Here is a 13,571-nt window from a genome sequence, read left to right on the forward strand (position 1 = left end):
CTTATAGTTTCAATAAAACATCCATTACCTGCATTGCCTTCCTAATATATCACTTAACTAATACCATCAGCATTGTACATTTGCTCCATGCTGAATAGTCTGACACATTAACCCTGTTAAGCAGTAAAACTAGCCTTTTATCCTTAAAAAAACGTTTTTGATTAAGAATATTTTCCACCTTGTTCCTTTCAATAAAATAAGATTGAACTAAGAATATTAACCTATAATAGAAGCTGTAGCTCTTTCAGACCCTGGGATGACATTGTGTGGGACCCCCAGTGTGAAAGCCTCATTGTGGTTCTCATCTGTCTCTTCCTTCCTCCAGATTTTAAATTCCCCCATGGAACCCCAGCCAGTCGAAAAGCCGATGAACTTCACGTCCGGCTGCTTGGCCGCTGCCCATTCCACGATAATAAAGTCATTGGAGCCTTTGGTGCCGTGTCCTACCTGGGGAAGGTGGAGACAGAGAAGAAAGGGAGGTAGGTGGTCTGCACCCATAAAACTTTTACCATAAAATTAGTAGATAGATAGGAAACACCCTTTGATATGAAAGCCTAACTCCAGACAAACAATGCATATATGGGAGCTGTTTTACCTGCCAAAAGAGTTTGACTCAGTCCTGCCAAGCTACAGAGACAGGTTGATAACCTTTTTTTTACTACAGTTAAGCCATACAGCTTAGTCACCTTCCTGACCCAGTCTGCGATTGGGCTGTGAAGGAGCAGCAGAATACTGCTCACTTTCCTGTCTCCTCCTCTTATGTTCGTACATGTGTAAGAAGCACACTGGATTTGCTCATAGAGCTACCCCTTGTTCTCTCAGTCTAAAAGCTTTAATATAAGAGACTCCAGGTGGCTGCTATCAAATCAAATTTAGGTAGCTGCACTACCTGCATCAAAAATACATTTCTTGATATTTTGACAAATACATATCTGCATTGTGTATTTTTAAACCTGGCTGGAGTTCAAAACATGAACAAAGATAGATATAGAAAATAGAATCGCCTCCTTTACTAACATGGACTGCTATTACAATACCCCACAAAAATATATTAAAATCATGGCTTTAACTGAGATTTCTGTTTTGAATTCAACAATTCAAGACATTTTATTTAGACTTACCTGGATGAGTCCATTTTTCCAGCTAATCCAAAAAGCACGGAACTCATCCCAAGACAAGACAGCAGCGGTGTTTGCACTATCAATGGGCTCTCCCATCTTGCTGGTTGTTATCCATGTTTTAGAATTCTGCTGTCCACCAATTACAATCTCAATCATTTCAGCCATGTCGTGAGGTCCAGAAGACAGTGCAATATGGGCATCATTATGGGCTTTCACCATCAAATCAAAGTGTGTCATTCGTTGAGGTTTTTGAACGTACTGGTATTCGAACTTGTTGGGAGTAGAAATCTGAATTTTCTCTAGGCCAAAAAAGATACTGCATAAATTTACACAGATTAAATAATTAAAAAATTTTACAGAATGAAAGCAAAAGGGCAAACAGCAACTAGTATGTGAGAGAAAGGAACAGTGATGTAATGTTTTCAAAGTCGGCCTGATATTGAAATGATGGGCATAAGGCATAGTAAGTACACCATGTGCAGCAATCTATAACAAATGATGAGAATTCAGATTAGGTGTTTTGGATAGCTACACATTTGCTGCACATTTCCCTTCAGCTTTGCTCTTTCTGACATCCTAATGAATAAGCCTGTGTGAGTTAACAAAGGAAATTAAACCATGTGCGGTGTTATTCTAACAATTTGGAGCACACAAAAATGTTTCAGTAACCAACACCAGTTTAGACCAAACCAGAACTAATGACAGTTTTATAGGCCTCTCAATAGGCTCACCTATGAAGCCAGTGGCTGCTTGACTAAGACTTACAAAATTTGGGGCGAGTGGATTGCTAGTTTTGACACCAGGCTCCTTCTTCACCCTATTAATCGCAGATGGCTCAAACACTTAGGCCCCAATATGCCATGAGTCAACCTCTATAGACCTAACCTACAAATGGCAATTATATTGTACAGCACAATGGGTGAAAAGCTCTTATCAATCAACTTTAGATGAATGTACAAATTATACAACAGCACAAAGTTCTTGTTCATTGTTATTTGTTTATAATTACATATAAGGCCCCTTGCACATGGGGCGGACTCCACCTGCTTAGCGTGGAATCTGTCCGCTGATCCTCGCTAAGCAGGCAGATGGCTTGACCGTGTCCACTCTGCTTATGCAGAGCAGACACAGCCCGCTGTTCTCTATGGGCCGTTTACACCGGGTGGCCATCCATACCAATCTGCCAGACGGATGGGGAACGGATCAACATCTGTCTGTTTTAAGTGCATAGGATCAGATCGGATGTCGGCTCCATAGAGGGCAACAGATGGTCCGATTGGGTTTGCATAAAAAACTGATGGTTGGACCTGATCGTCCTCCTGTGTGAAAGGGGCCTCAAACTTTGTATCCTGCTCAGTGTTAACATTGGTATATGCCTGCTTCTTACTCCCGTTTTTGTACAATGTGATTTTAAACAATACAGTATGGGGATTATTTACTGAAGGCAAATCCACTTTGCACTACAAGTGCACTGCAAGTGCAGTCACTGTAGATCTGAGGGGGACATGCAAGAAAAATAAAAAACAGCATTTTTGCTTGCACATGATTGGATGATAAAATCAGCAGAGCTTCCCCTCGTTTCAGTTCTTCCCCTCAGATCTAAAGTGACTGCACTTCCAAGTGCACTTGTAGTGCAAAGTGGATTTGTCTTTAGTAAATCAACCCCTATGCACCAGTGTTTTTACAGTTGTTCAATAAACCTCAGAACAAAAAAAAATAGAACTACAGAGTAAAACAGACACAAGGAGAGATGTCTCTACACAGTAAACTTACATTGTCCCTTCTACGTCCTGTATCAACAAAAAGAGGAAAACTGGGAAAAGCAAAGTTTTAAAAATAAGCCATTTATCTATAGGGAAAACACCTTGGTGCATCAACCTTACTGTTAATTATTTTTTAAGAAATAGCTACCTTTAAATAAAGAGAGCTTTATGTAGCATGGTTAGCACGGTTAGCATGGTTAGCACCAATATTTCTGTACATGGTTTTTCATGTTACTGTATCTTTGTTACTGTATCATAAAAACTAAATAATACCATCTGTGATTAACAGTTGATTTTCCTACTTACTGTACGCACAAACATACAGAAACATGATAATACATTAACAAGATATTGTTTCAAATATTATCAAGTTTAGCAAACAAATGTTTTTGAAAGATTTATTTTATTTAATTCACTTACCATTCGGGCACAAAAATACGCTGTATGTGTATTCTCGGGCTAAGCCCTCTGGCTGGAAAAAAGCACAGTAATATTTCTAGTGAATATTCAATTATTCCATTTGCTTGAAGCCTGGGTAATTTCAAAGAAATTGAAGTTGTTTGAATGAGTTCTGAGCAGCATTATGTGTAGTACATTTCAATGAAAGGCTATCGCCTCCAAAACACTTGTGAATTGCATTGTCAACACCCATTCTACCCCATCTAAAACCAATCCTAACACTTAACCTCACACTGACAATTAAAAAACAAACATGCAATCAGCCCAAAAATACAAGTAAAGGCACAAAATTCAAGTACCGTATTCATCGGCGTATAACACGCACTTTTTCCCCCATAAAATCAGGGGAAAATCGTGGGTGCGTGTTATACGCCGAGCCCAGCCGATCTCCACTGATTGTGAGCGGAACGGAGCAAGCGCCAGCGATATACACAAAGCCGAGTGTACTCGGCTATTCTCGACTCTACTCACAGTCAGGGGCGGGACTGCGAGAGGAGCCGAAACTAGACGAGTACGCTTGGCTATATGTTTGTCAGTGCCGCTCGTTCCTCTCCTCTCGCAATCAGTGGAGATGGCCGGGACTGCAAGAGGAGCCGAAACTAGCCGAGTACACTCGGCATTATGTATCTCGCCGGCGCTCGCTTCTCTCCGTTCACAGTCAGCGGAGATCGGCACCAATTTTAAATAAGTAGCGGCTGGGTAATGCTGCAAAGAGACTGGCAAGGCCGCAGAGGCACTGGGAAAGGCTGCAAATGCACTGGGCAAGGCTGCAGAGGCACTGGGCAAGGCTGCAAAGGCATTGGGCAAGGCTGCAAAGGCACTTTGGCAAGGCTGCAGATGGACACTTGGCAAGGCTGCAATGATGGGCAAGGCTGCAAATGGACACTGATAAGGCTGCATTGATGGGCATTTAAATGTAAGTTTTTTTCCTTAAACTTCCCTCCTAAAAGTTTTTTTCCTTAAAATTCCCTCCTAAACTTGGGGTGCGTGTTATACGCCGATAAACACGGTATTTTGCCTAAGTATTTTACTTGTACAATTTGTCATTTCCATAAACGATTGTTTATTCACTTGCAATGTTCCTTTGAATTTGCTACGGAACAGACAATCCAGAAAGTCTCAATTTCCTTACCACGACCTCCTCTCTCCTGGCACATCATAGCCTTCTCCCCTTCTCACAGTGTCTAAATACTGTCTGTAGTGGCCCAGATCCACCGTCCCTCCCCTTCCCCTAAGAGGAATACCATAAAGTGACATTTGAGTGTCTTCTGGGGTTTCTGACATCACATCTAAGGCTTTTGGATTTCTACACAAGGAGGGTTTTTCGTGAAAATAATATGCCAAAAATATGTTAAATGCACATATAATCTTATGGGAAGATTGTTGCTGAATTCTTGTGTGCCGACAGTGTCTGTTTAACCCTATACATTCACTTTACCTTTGGCTACACAGATGTGGAACTATACATATATATCTTCTTATATGCCCTGATGGAACTTTGAGTACCATGAAAGTGGCATTGCACAGGGTCGTCCCCGATCAAGGCCATTGTTATTTTGTTATTTTAGAGAGATCAAGTTCCTGAGCTCAGCCAAAAATGGCCCAATCTTAGGGCATTCCCACCAGATGTGGATATGGGAGCCTTGTTGCCCGCATCCCTGCCAACAAATATCCTAGACTGAGGGGTCTGCGACGGCCAACATCTTCGGGACCCTGTACGATCTGGACAGAAGTTTATCATTTGTTTCCTGTATTTTAGTATTTATCGAAGATGTATGTACCAGTTTTAACATATTCCGTTTCTGTAAGTCTGTGAAGTGATGGTCTAGCTCTGATTCTCACTCCCAAAAAATCTTATGCCCCGTACACACGGTCGGATTTTCCGATGGACAATGTCCGATCGGAGCGTGTTGTCGGAAATTCCGACCGTGTGTGGGCGCCATCGGACATTTTCCATCGGATTTTCCGACACACAAAGTTGGACAGCAGGAGATAAAATTTTCCGACAACAAAATCCGATCACGTCAATTCCGACCGTGTGTGGCCTGTTCCGACGCACAAAGTGCCACGCATGCTCAGAAGAAATTCCGACACGGGACAGCTCGTTCTGGTAAACTTAGCGTTCGCAATGGATACAGCACTTTCGTCCCGCTGCAATGTAAAAAATAGTTTAATACAGCGCACTCTCTTCTTCTTTATAATGTGACAAGAATTAAGTAGTTTTGCTGCTCATATTCACACACACTTCTCACAAACTTTTATTTGTGTTTTTTTAGTGGGATTCCCTCAATATATTGTTATTAGTTGTCACATCTGACAGTTTTATATTTTTTATGTTTTTTTTATTTTGTTTTTAAGCCTTTTTTTTTCTTTAATGTTTGTATTTTTTCCAAGGCTGATCTTTGTTCAATGTTATTTTTATTTTTACTCCAGAATATTTTTGTGTGTGTTTTGTGTGGCAAGTTACCCCAACACCATTGATATCTTTTATTATTTAATCTCAAGGAGATTGTTTGGTGTTGGTGTCCCTTGTTCATTTCACATTGTATATTAGAAATGTACCTGAATCCTCACAAACAAACTGTCATTTTTGAAGTAAAACACATAGGAGAGTATAATTCAAAACAAAAATCCTTTATTAAGGGATCAGAACCAAATAAAGAGGGAGGCAACACTGGATCAACAGGAGAAATTAGCGAAGCCTGGGACCCCCACGGCAGACATCAATTCTTCAACATCAAAATTGGTGGCCTGAGGAGTCCATATGTAAGGGAGGGCAGTCTGGTCCGGGATTCGCAGAGATCCGGATAGCAGCAGATGACATCTGTGTCCCCAGGCTGTGGTACCACAAGAGGCTGCATTTTTTGGCCGACCAGACTGGACCCAGGGCAATCACTGTCTGGTCTTCCTTTCACACTTCCTTCCGGGCTGTGGCTGTGCAGTTGGAGATGTGGCAGGAGGAGGAGTAGGACCTGGAGGAGGAGGACTGGGGGGACCTGGAGGAGGACTGGGAGGACCTGGAGGAGGACTGGGAGGACCTGGAGGAGAGGGAGGAGGAGGAGGACCATCCCAAAGCTGTGTGTGAGGTGTAATTTGGCCCCTCATACCTTTCTCCAGAGCCTCTGATATGAGGGCCTCACACATGGCTTTTTGGCCCTCCTCCATCCTCTGCATTTTATATGCTATGAAGGCAGCAATGTTCTCCTGCCTGGTCTGTGGTGCTCCCAAGACCTCTGTAGCCCTCCAAAAGAATCTGATAGCCGCCTCCTCTAGGGCACTCGTCCTACTGCCACTTTCTCTTTTCAGGGGGGTGGAGGGACCTTGATATCAGCCAGCCGGCTCGGCCCGGCCACCTCCTGGCTGAGACTTCCCTGTGTATGAAAAAGGGACATAGTTGTAATGTTTTGCATCATCAATCACAATCCTAAATTAGTACTCCAAACTAACATCTAGTTAACATCATTGATTGGACAAGCAGAAATATTTAGAGGAATGCTATACCTGGCTCAATCTGGGCTCCTCCACATGCGGCCTGGAAGGCCCAGGTTGGGCGTCAGAAGCCTCAGCCAGGGGGGAAGGAAGTGTGGAAGGAAGACTGGAGAGGGATGACCTGGGTTCAGTCTGGCCTGCCAGAAAGTGCAGCCTGTCGTAGTACAACATCCTGGGGACATAGATGTCACCTGCTGCTCCGGATCTCTGTGAATCCAGGACTTTCTTGCGCTCCCTCAGATATGTGCTCCTCAGGCCACCAATGAAAATCTTTAAATAAGTGATGTCTGCCGTGGGGATCACCTGCTTCACAATTTCACACAATTGCTCCAGTGCTGCCTTCCTCTTTGCTTGGTTCTTGAAATGGGGGTGGGTAATCTCCCACAGACAGGGCAGCTCACTTAGCATATCAATGAATAGTGACATGAAGTCAGTATCTCTCATTAAGATATCCATGTTCACTGCAAGACACAACACAAGACAAAGCCTAATGTCAGACAAAACTCTCCTAATCTTGTTACAATATAGGCCTCAATCTAGAAGCAGTATAGGCACAAGTTTGTCTCTTACCTTTGTTCTTACGATCGGCGCGTCCAATGCTCCTTCCTCCGCTCACAGATCGCACGTAATACGCACGCGTGTTACGCTTTATACACACTGCGCATGCGTGTAACTCCGCCCGCCCCTGACGTTCTTTCTAGTGTATTCCCCGCCCCTTTTCGTTCGGCGCAGTGGGTGAAGAGCATGATGGCAGAGTTACAGCAGGTGCGGGCTAATTATAGCAACGAGGAGGAGGAGGAGGAAAGGCCGGATCCAGGCACATCCCGATCCAGAAGGAGACGTTTTAAGGCCACAAATATGTCGTTTGGGGAGATGTTGGAGATGGTACACATCATGAGGAAGTCCGACTATGACGGAAAATATGGGCCTTACCCCAACCCCAACATCCGAAAGGCAAAAATCATTGGTAAAGTGGTCAGGAGTCTAGAGCGGAATTTCGGGGTACGAAGGTCTAAAGATCAGCTCAGGAAGCGGTGGTCGGACCTGAAGTTGAGAGAGCCAGAGCAGTACCGAAAGATCCGGAGAGTGCTGCAAAAAAGTAAGTAGTTGTGCTGTGTTCCTATTCTTTCTGTCTTTATTACGTTCGTTCTGCTCCATATGCTTTTATTAATTGTAACGTTTAACAGGGCAACTTTAATGTTCATGGGCCCATTATTCGTTCGTATCAAACATTTTTATTTCGGCCTCTAGAACACCATTGTTTAGGCCATATGCATTTTCACACATTTTTTGGGGCCTACTTGGATGCCAAAGATTTGTTTGTGTAGATGGGTTTGTTACTAGAATGAAATGACAACTAGACTGTGTGTAAAGAGAGGACACTGAGCAGCTGTTTTCACATCTGGACACTGGAGCACTAGTGTGGGACCCCAGAACACCATTTTTATTAGGGGGGCACACAGGTGCTCCAGTGTATACTATAGGGGGGGCTACATCTGTGAAGCTTGTACCAAACATGTAAAGTATTGCAGCTTGACATAGGGCAATAAAAAAAATATACATCTTGGAACTCGGCTAAAATAGACAATTGTACCCCACTTCCAAGCAATGTTTCCTATTTCTAGTTCTGCCATCAAATATCTGTGTGCTAATTATACCATTTTTGTTTTACATAGGGGAGAAAAGACTCGGAGGACAGCCCTCATCCGAGGAGACCACAGACCCCCCACCTATGGAAGAAGGTGAAATACCCCCAAACGAAGAAGAAGAGCAGGAGGAAGAAGAAGACGTGGTGGAGATTGGCACCACAACAGGTGAGTGTCTGCGACCACAGGCTCAGGTAAAAGAGATGGATGGTGGCAGATTTTTGAGACCTTTTTTTTGTTCTTTATCTCTTTTTAGGTGATCGTGATGTGAGGGATCCTGAACGCTTTACTTCAGAAAGTGCCCAGATACTTATCGGGGAGATCATGGGGTGTAATCTCCAATTGCAAAACATCCAGAACCAAATCAGTGATGTTATTAAAAAAAATAATAACATCATTGATGTTTTGGGGCGAATTTAAACCCCACAAAATCACCTGTTTTATTAATGTGGTCCAATCTTCAAAAAATTTTTAAAATGTTTAGAAAAGCCAAATTTGGAGGATGCACACAGTGTGCCAACATGTGCTATCTGCCATCACGGGAGATCAATGGACGCGTTTTGGGGGTGCAACACCTTCCTCAATTATAAAGTCGCATTGAGGAAGGGCTTTCTCCCCCAAAACACGTCCCTTGATCCCCCCTGATGGCAGATAGCACATGTTGCCATTCGTAAATTGGTGTGCATCTTCCAAATTTGGCTTTTCCAGGGGTGATTTCCCCCCATCTGAACGCTAGATCAAACCCAGTTCCTAAATACTGATGTCTGATCTAGCCTTCAGGTTTTACCTAATGTGAACTTTGTAAGTTCAAGTTTTTTGGCTTTCTTGTTGGTTTTACACAGGCCTGTTTTATCTGAAATGGATATTTTGATTTTTCATAATGCTACTGCAAACATTGTTATACAACAAACATGTTGGTTTGTTTTAAAAACCTTTGGTAAATGCGCATGTGATTGTGCAGGTATAAAAAAGTGCCTTACTCAAGAATGTGTGGATTATTGTCTCAACACTACAACACTTTTGGGGTGATGTAATTGTTGTTTTATGCACAAATGGGGGTTATTTCCTAAGGGCAAATCCTCTTTGCACTACAAGTGCAGTTGCAAGTGCACTTGTAGTGAAATATGTTTTTGCATTTAGGAAGTACCAGCCAACACTGTTTTTTATAAGGTTACCCAATGACGACATTTTCTGCACTCAACACATTTCTGGCAGGGTCAGCTAAAACAAACACAAGCAGTAAATGTCCACCAAGAATTTCTTTTGGTTGTTTTTTATTTGAAAAAGGTGTCACAGATTGTCTGGCATATTGATAGCCCCCCTACCCGCAAAGAACTCCAGGTATCGTAACCGGACATCACGGGCAATCTGGGAGGGCAAGCCAGGACGGCCGCTTTCAAGTGCCGTCATTGTTGATGTATTTGGGATTCCGGCCTCAGGCCCAACTGAGCCAGCAAGTTGGCTGAATGTTTTTGTAGAAAATTATGGAGAACACAGCAGGCAAGTATTATATGGTTCAGTTTATACTCTGCCATATGGATGGGTGTCATAAATAATCGGAACCGGCTGGCCAGGATTCCAAATGTGTTCTCCACCACTCTTCGGGCTCTGGCCAGCCGGTAATTAAAAACCCTCTGTTCCGGGGTGAGGGTCCTCATCGGGAATGGCCGCATCAGGTGGTCCCCCAGCGCAAATGCTTCATCAGCAACGAACACAAATGGGAGACCTTCAACATTGTCCTCTGGAGGTGGCAAGTCCAAGCTGCCATTCTGGAGACGCCTGTAGAACTCTGTCTGGGCGATGACTCCACCATCGGACATCCGGCCATTCTTCCCCACGTCCACATACAAGAAGTCGTAATTAGCCGACACCACCGCCAACATCACTATACTATTAAACCCCTTGTAATTATAATAGTACGACCCCGAGTTGGGTGGTGGGACGATGTGGACGTGTTTCCCATCAATTGCCCCTCCGCAGTTAGGAAAGTCCCACCGCTGGGCAAAGTGGGAGGCCACAGTCTGCCATTCCTGTGGCGTGGAAGGAAACTGTTGAGGAAAAAACAATAAACATTACTATTTTTTCACAGAAACCTGGCAAGCAGATTAGACACAAACATTATGGGTCAACCTCCAGATAGCATTTATTAAGGGGAATTTAACAACAACAAAGTATAAGGTACACCTATCATATTCCCCCTCCCCCCCTCATGGGCCATTTCTAACATTATAGGGGGGGGGGGAACTCTTGGACAGGTAACCCTCTTCACTTCATTGAGAGATGAATGCCTAAATACAGGGTATTACTTGGAACAGCCCCTCCTTAGTTACACTATTGGCAGCCCACTGGACAGGTAAGAAGTGTCATAATACAAAGATATAAATACACATTGTACACATTTGAGCACATTTGGACATTCTGCTATTACCTATCAAGATCATAATAGGATACAAGAACTTTAAACAGTACCATTGGAAAGTATACAGGCAGGCCCTTGCACTACATGCTTTGGGGAATTAATCCATAAATCTGAGCACTAAAGAGATGGGTATAGTGTGTATGGGTTTGGCAAAGTCAGCAGATAGATGATTGAAGATAGAGAATTGGGATCAGCTGACTTAGCAGTTGGGGGAGGGAGGGTTACAAAAAATTTGGGGACACCACAAAAAAAAGCCTCTGCCACTCTGCCTGAATTTAAATCAAAAATAACATTTCAAAACATTTTAGGGGGTGTTTGGGGTAAAGTACTACTATGGAGCTGATAAAATACATTGTTAAGTGACTACATGAGGTGAATATAGGGGCAGGAGACACCATGCTGGGGAGGTTATTGAAGGGCAAATATGTATGAAGGACCTAAAATAATAATTACATAAAAATCCAGCATGCATGAGGACAAAGGGGACATTCACAGCATATTACAATCATGGTAATTATGGAATGAGGGAAGAAATACAATATATTATCAAACATTCAATACAATAAAATGTGATATAAAAGGATAAAAATCTTACCTTCATATACTCCTTCTGCAGGACCTGGATGATGGCAGAACAGGTCTCTGGGATGATGATCCCCAGAGCCTGGGGGGAGATGCCTGTCGAGAACTTCAAGTCCTGCAGACTTCTCCCTGTGGCCAAATACCGCAGGGTAGCGACCAACCTCTGCTCCGGAGTGATGGCTTGCCTCATGCAGGTATCCTGCCTGCTGATATAGGGGGTCAGCGAAGCCAACAAACGGTGAAATACGGGGTCCGTCATCCTGAGAAAGTTCCTGAAATCATCAGGATTATTCTCACGGATCTCACGGAGCAAAGGCATATGACAGAACTGGTCACGCTGAAGCAACCAATTCTTGGTCCATGAACTCCTCCCCACCCTGTTCATGGACTGGACTTGTGTCAAGGTCAGGACCCCAACACCAAGCCCCCGCACAGCACGAACTCTATGAGGAGTACGCATACGAAACACGGCTAGAAAACGGTCGGCTGCTCAGAACGAAGTAACAGAACGCACTGAAGAACAGCAAGGCCTGTGAAGAGCGACCTGAAAAACAGCAACGAGCGGACAAGATCGCACAGAAAACTCCAATACGAACTGACTGCACGCACTGAAGAGCAGATACAAACCCACAAGCACAAACTGAACGTCAGAAAACGATCTGAAAGCCACGAGTCTGAAAAAGCGCGAATCGTCTCTCACCAAACTTTTACTAACACGAGATTAGCAAAAGGAGCCCAAAGGGTGCCGCGCTTGGTTCTGAACTGGCCTTTTCTATTCTCGTCGTACGTGCTTGACGTCACCGCGTTCTTGGCGATCGGAAATTCCGACAACTTTGTGCGACCGTGTGTAGGCAAAACAAGTTTGAGCCAAAATCCGTCGGAAAAAATCCGAGGATTTTGTTGTCGGAATGTCCGAACAAAGTCCGACCGTGTGTACGGGGCATAAGGCCTGTGCTAACGATAAGTCTATTCAGTAGTCTATGCGAGATAGATAAAAAGCCACTATCCATTGGCTGTTTATGCCAAAGAGATTCAAAATCAGAGAGAGGTTCCGCCTTTCCAATCCCCTGTAGGTGAACAGTACAAATATGCTGTAGTTGCTGATACCTCCAGGTATCCATTGGAAACGCGCCATATTTCTCTCTAAGGTCCCTCAACAGGCACAATCTCCCATTCTGAATAAGCTTGAGACAACTAGTGTCTCCATCAGTCTCCCAAGATTTAAAAAAAAGTACCCGGGGGAAACCAACAGAAACCCCCTAACGGTAATAATGGAGTGATTTTTTGGGCTAGGGCTTCTTGTTTATTAACTGAATCCCAAAGCTTCAAGGTATGGATAGTAAGTTTTATAAGCCCTCTATATGTGTACGGGACTCATGGAGCTAAATCAGGACCCGTCAATGTCTTTTCTAGTGTCTTCCAGGCCTTTTGAGTAGTGTGGTGTCTCCAGCTAAGAATTCTGGTTAAGGCAATTGCTCCATAATAATTCCTCGAGTTGGGTAGACCTTATCCCCCATCCTAATTAGGCCTTGTAAGAATATGATATGCCAGTCTTGAGTTAGTCTTTCGCCAAACAAAATCAGTAAAAATCTGGCTAACATTAACAAAAAATTACTTTGGAAGTCGAATAGGGATCACCTGCATAGTAAATAGGGCTTTTGGGAGCACCCCATCTTTAAAGTATTAACTCTTCCTAACTAGGAGAGGGTAGCTCTGTCCCAATTTTCTTCATATAACTTTGATAAATTTGCTGTCAAACTAATTCCTAGATACTTAATACATAGATTATTCCATATGAAAGAAAAGACTGCTTAACCTCCCTGGTGGTATTCCCGAGTGTGGCTCGGGGTGAATTTTCACTACCAAAAGCGGTAACCCCGAGCAACACTTGCGATAGAATCGCAGGGTCCAGGCAAAGTTATTAGCCTTGTCCCCAGGATCCTGCAATGTCCTCTCGCTGTGTCGTCCGCTCGATTCATCACAGTGCCAGGCTCCGTTCCCTGCGAGCGTCGCGACGAACAGGGATGGAGCCCAGCGCCAAATTCAAAAAGTGAAAAACACAAAACGAATACAGTACACTGTAATCTTACAG

General features: G+C 43.6%; 1 protein-coding gene across 2 annotated transcripts in view; it reads right to left on the minus strand.

Moving 5' to 3' along the window:
- CPAMD8 (C3 and PZP like alpha-2-macroglobulin domain containing 8) overlaps positions 1-13,571 on the minus strand; it is a 424,223-nt gene that overhangs the window by 162,087 nt on the left and 248,565 nt on the right. For both annotated transcript variants that reach the window (XM_073592930.1, XM_073592923.1), the window contains exons 23-25: positions 3,305-3,356; positions 1,122-1,420; positions 222-447 (exon numbers count right to left, since the gene is read on the minus strand). In XM_073592930.1, coding sequence (XP_073449031.1) covers positions 222-447; positions 1,122-1,420; positions 3,305-3,356 — 577 coding nt within the window. The remainder of the gene's footprint in view (positions 1-221; positions 448-1,121; positions 1,421-3,304; positions 3,357-13,571) is intronic.

The sequence above is a fragment of the Aquarana catesbeiana genome, linkage group LG01, assembly GCF_042186555.1.
Source record: "Aquarana catesbeiana isolate 2022-GZ linkage group LG01, ASM4218655v1, whole genome shotgun sequence".
NCBI classification, from domain to species: Eukaryota; Metazoa; Chordata; class Amphibia; order Anura; family Ranidae; genus Aquarana; species Aquarana catesbeiana.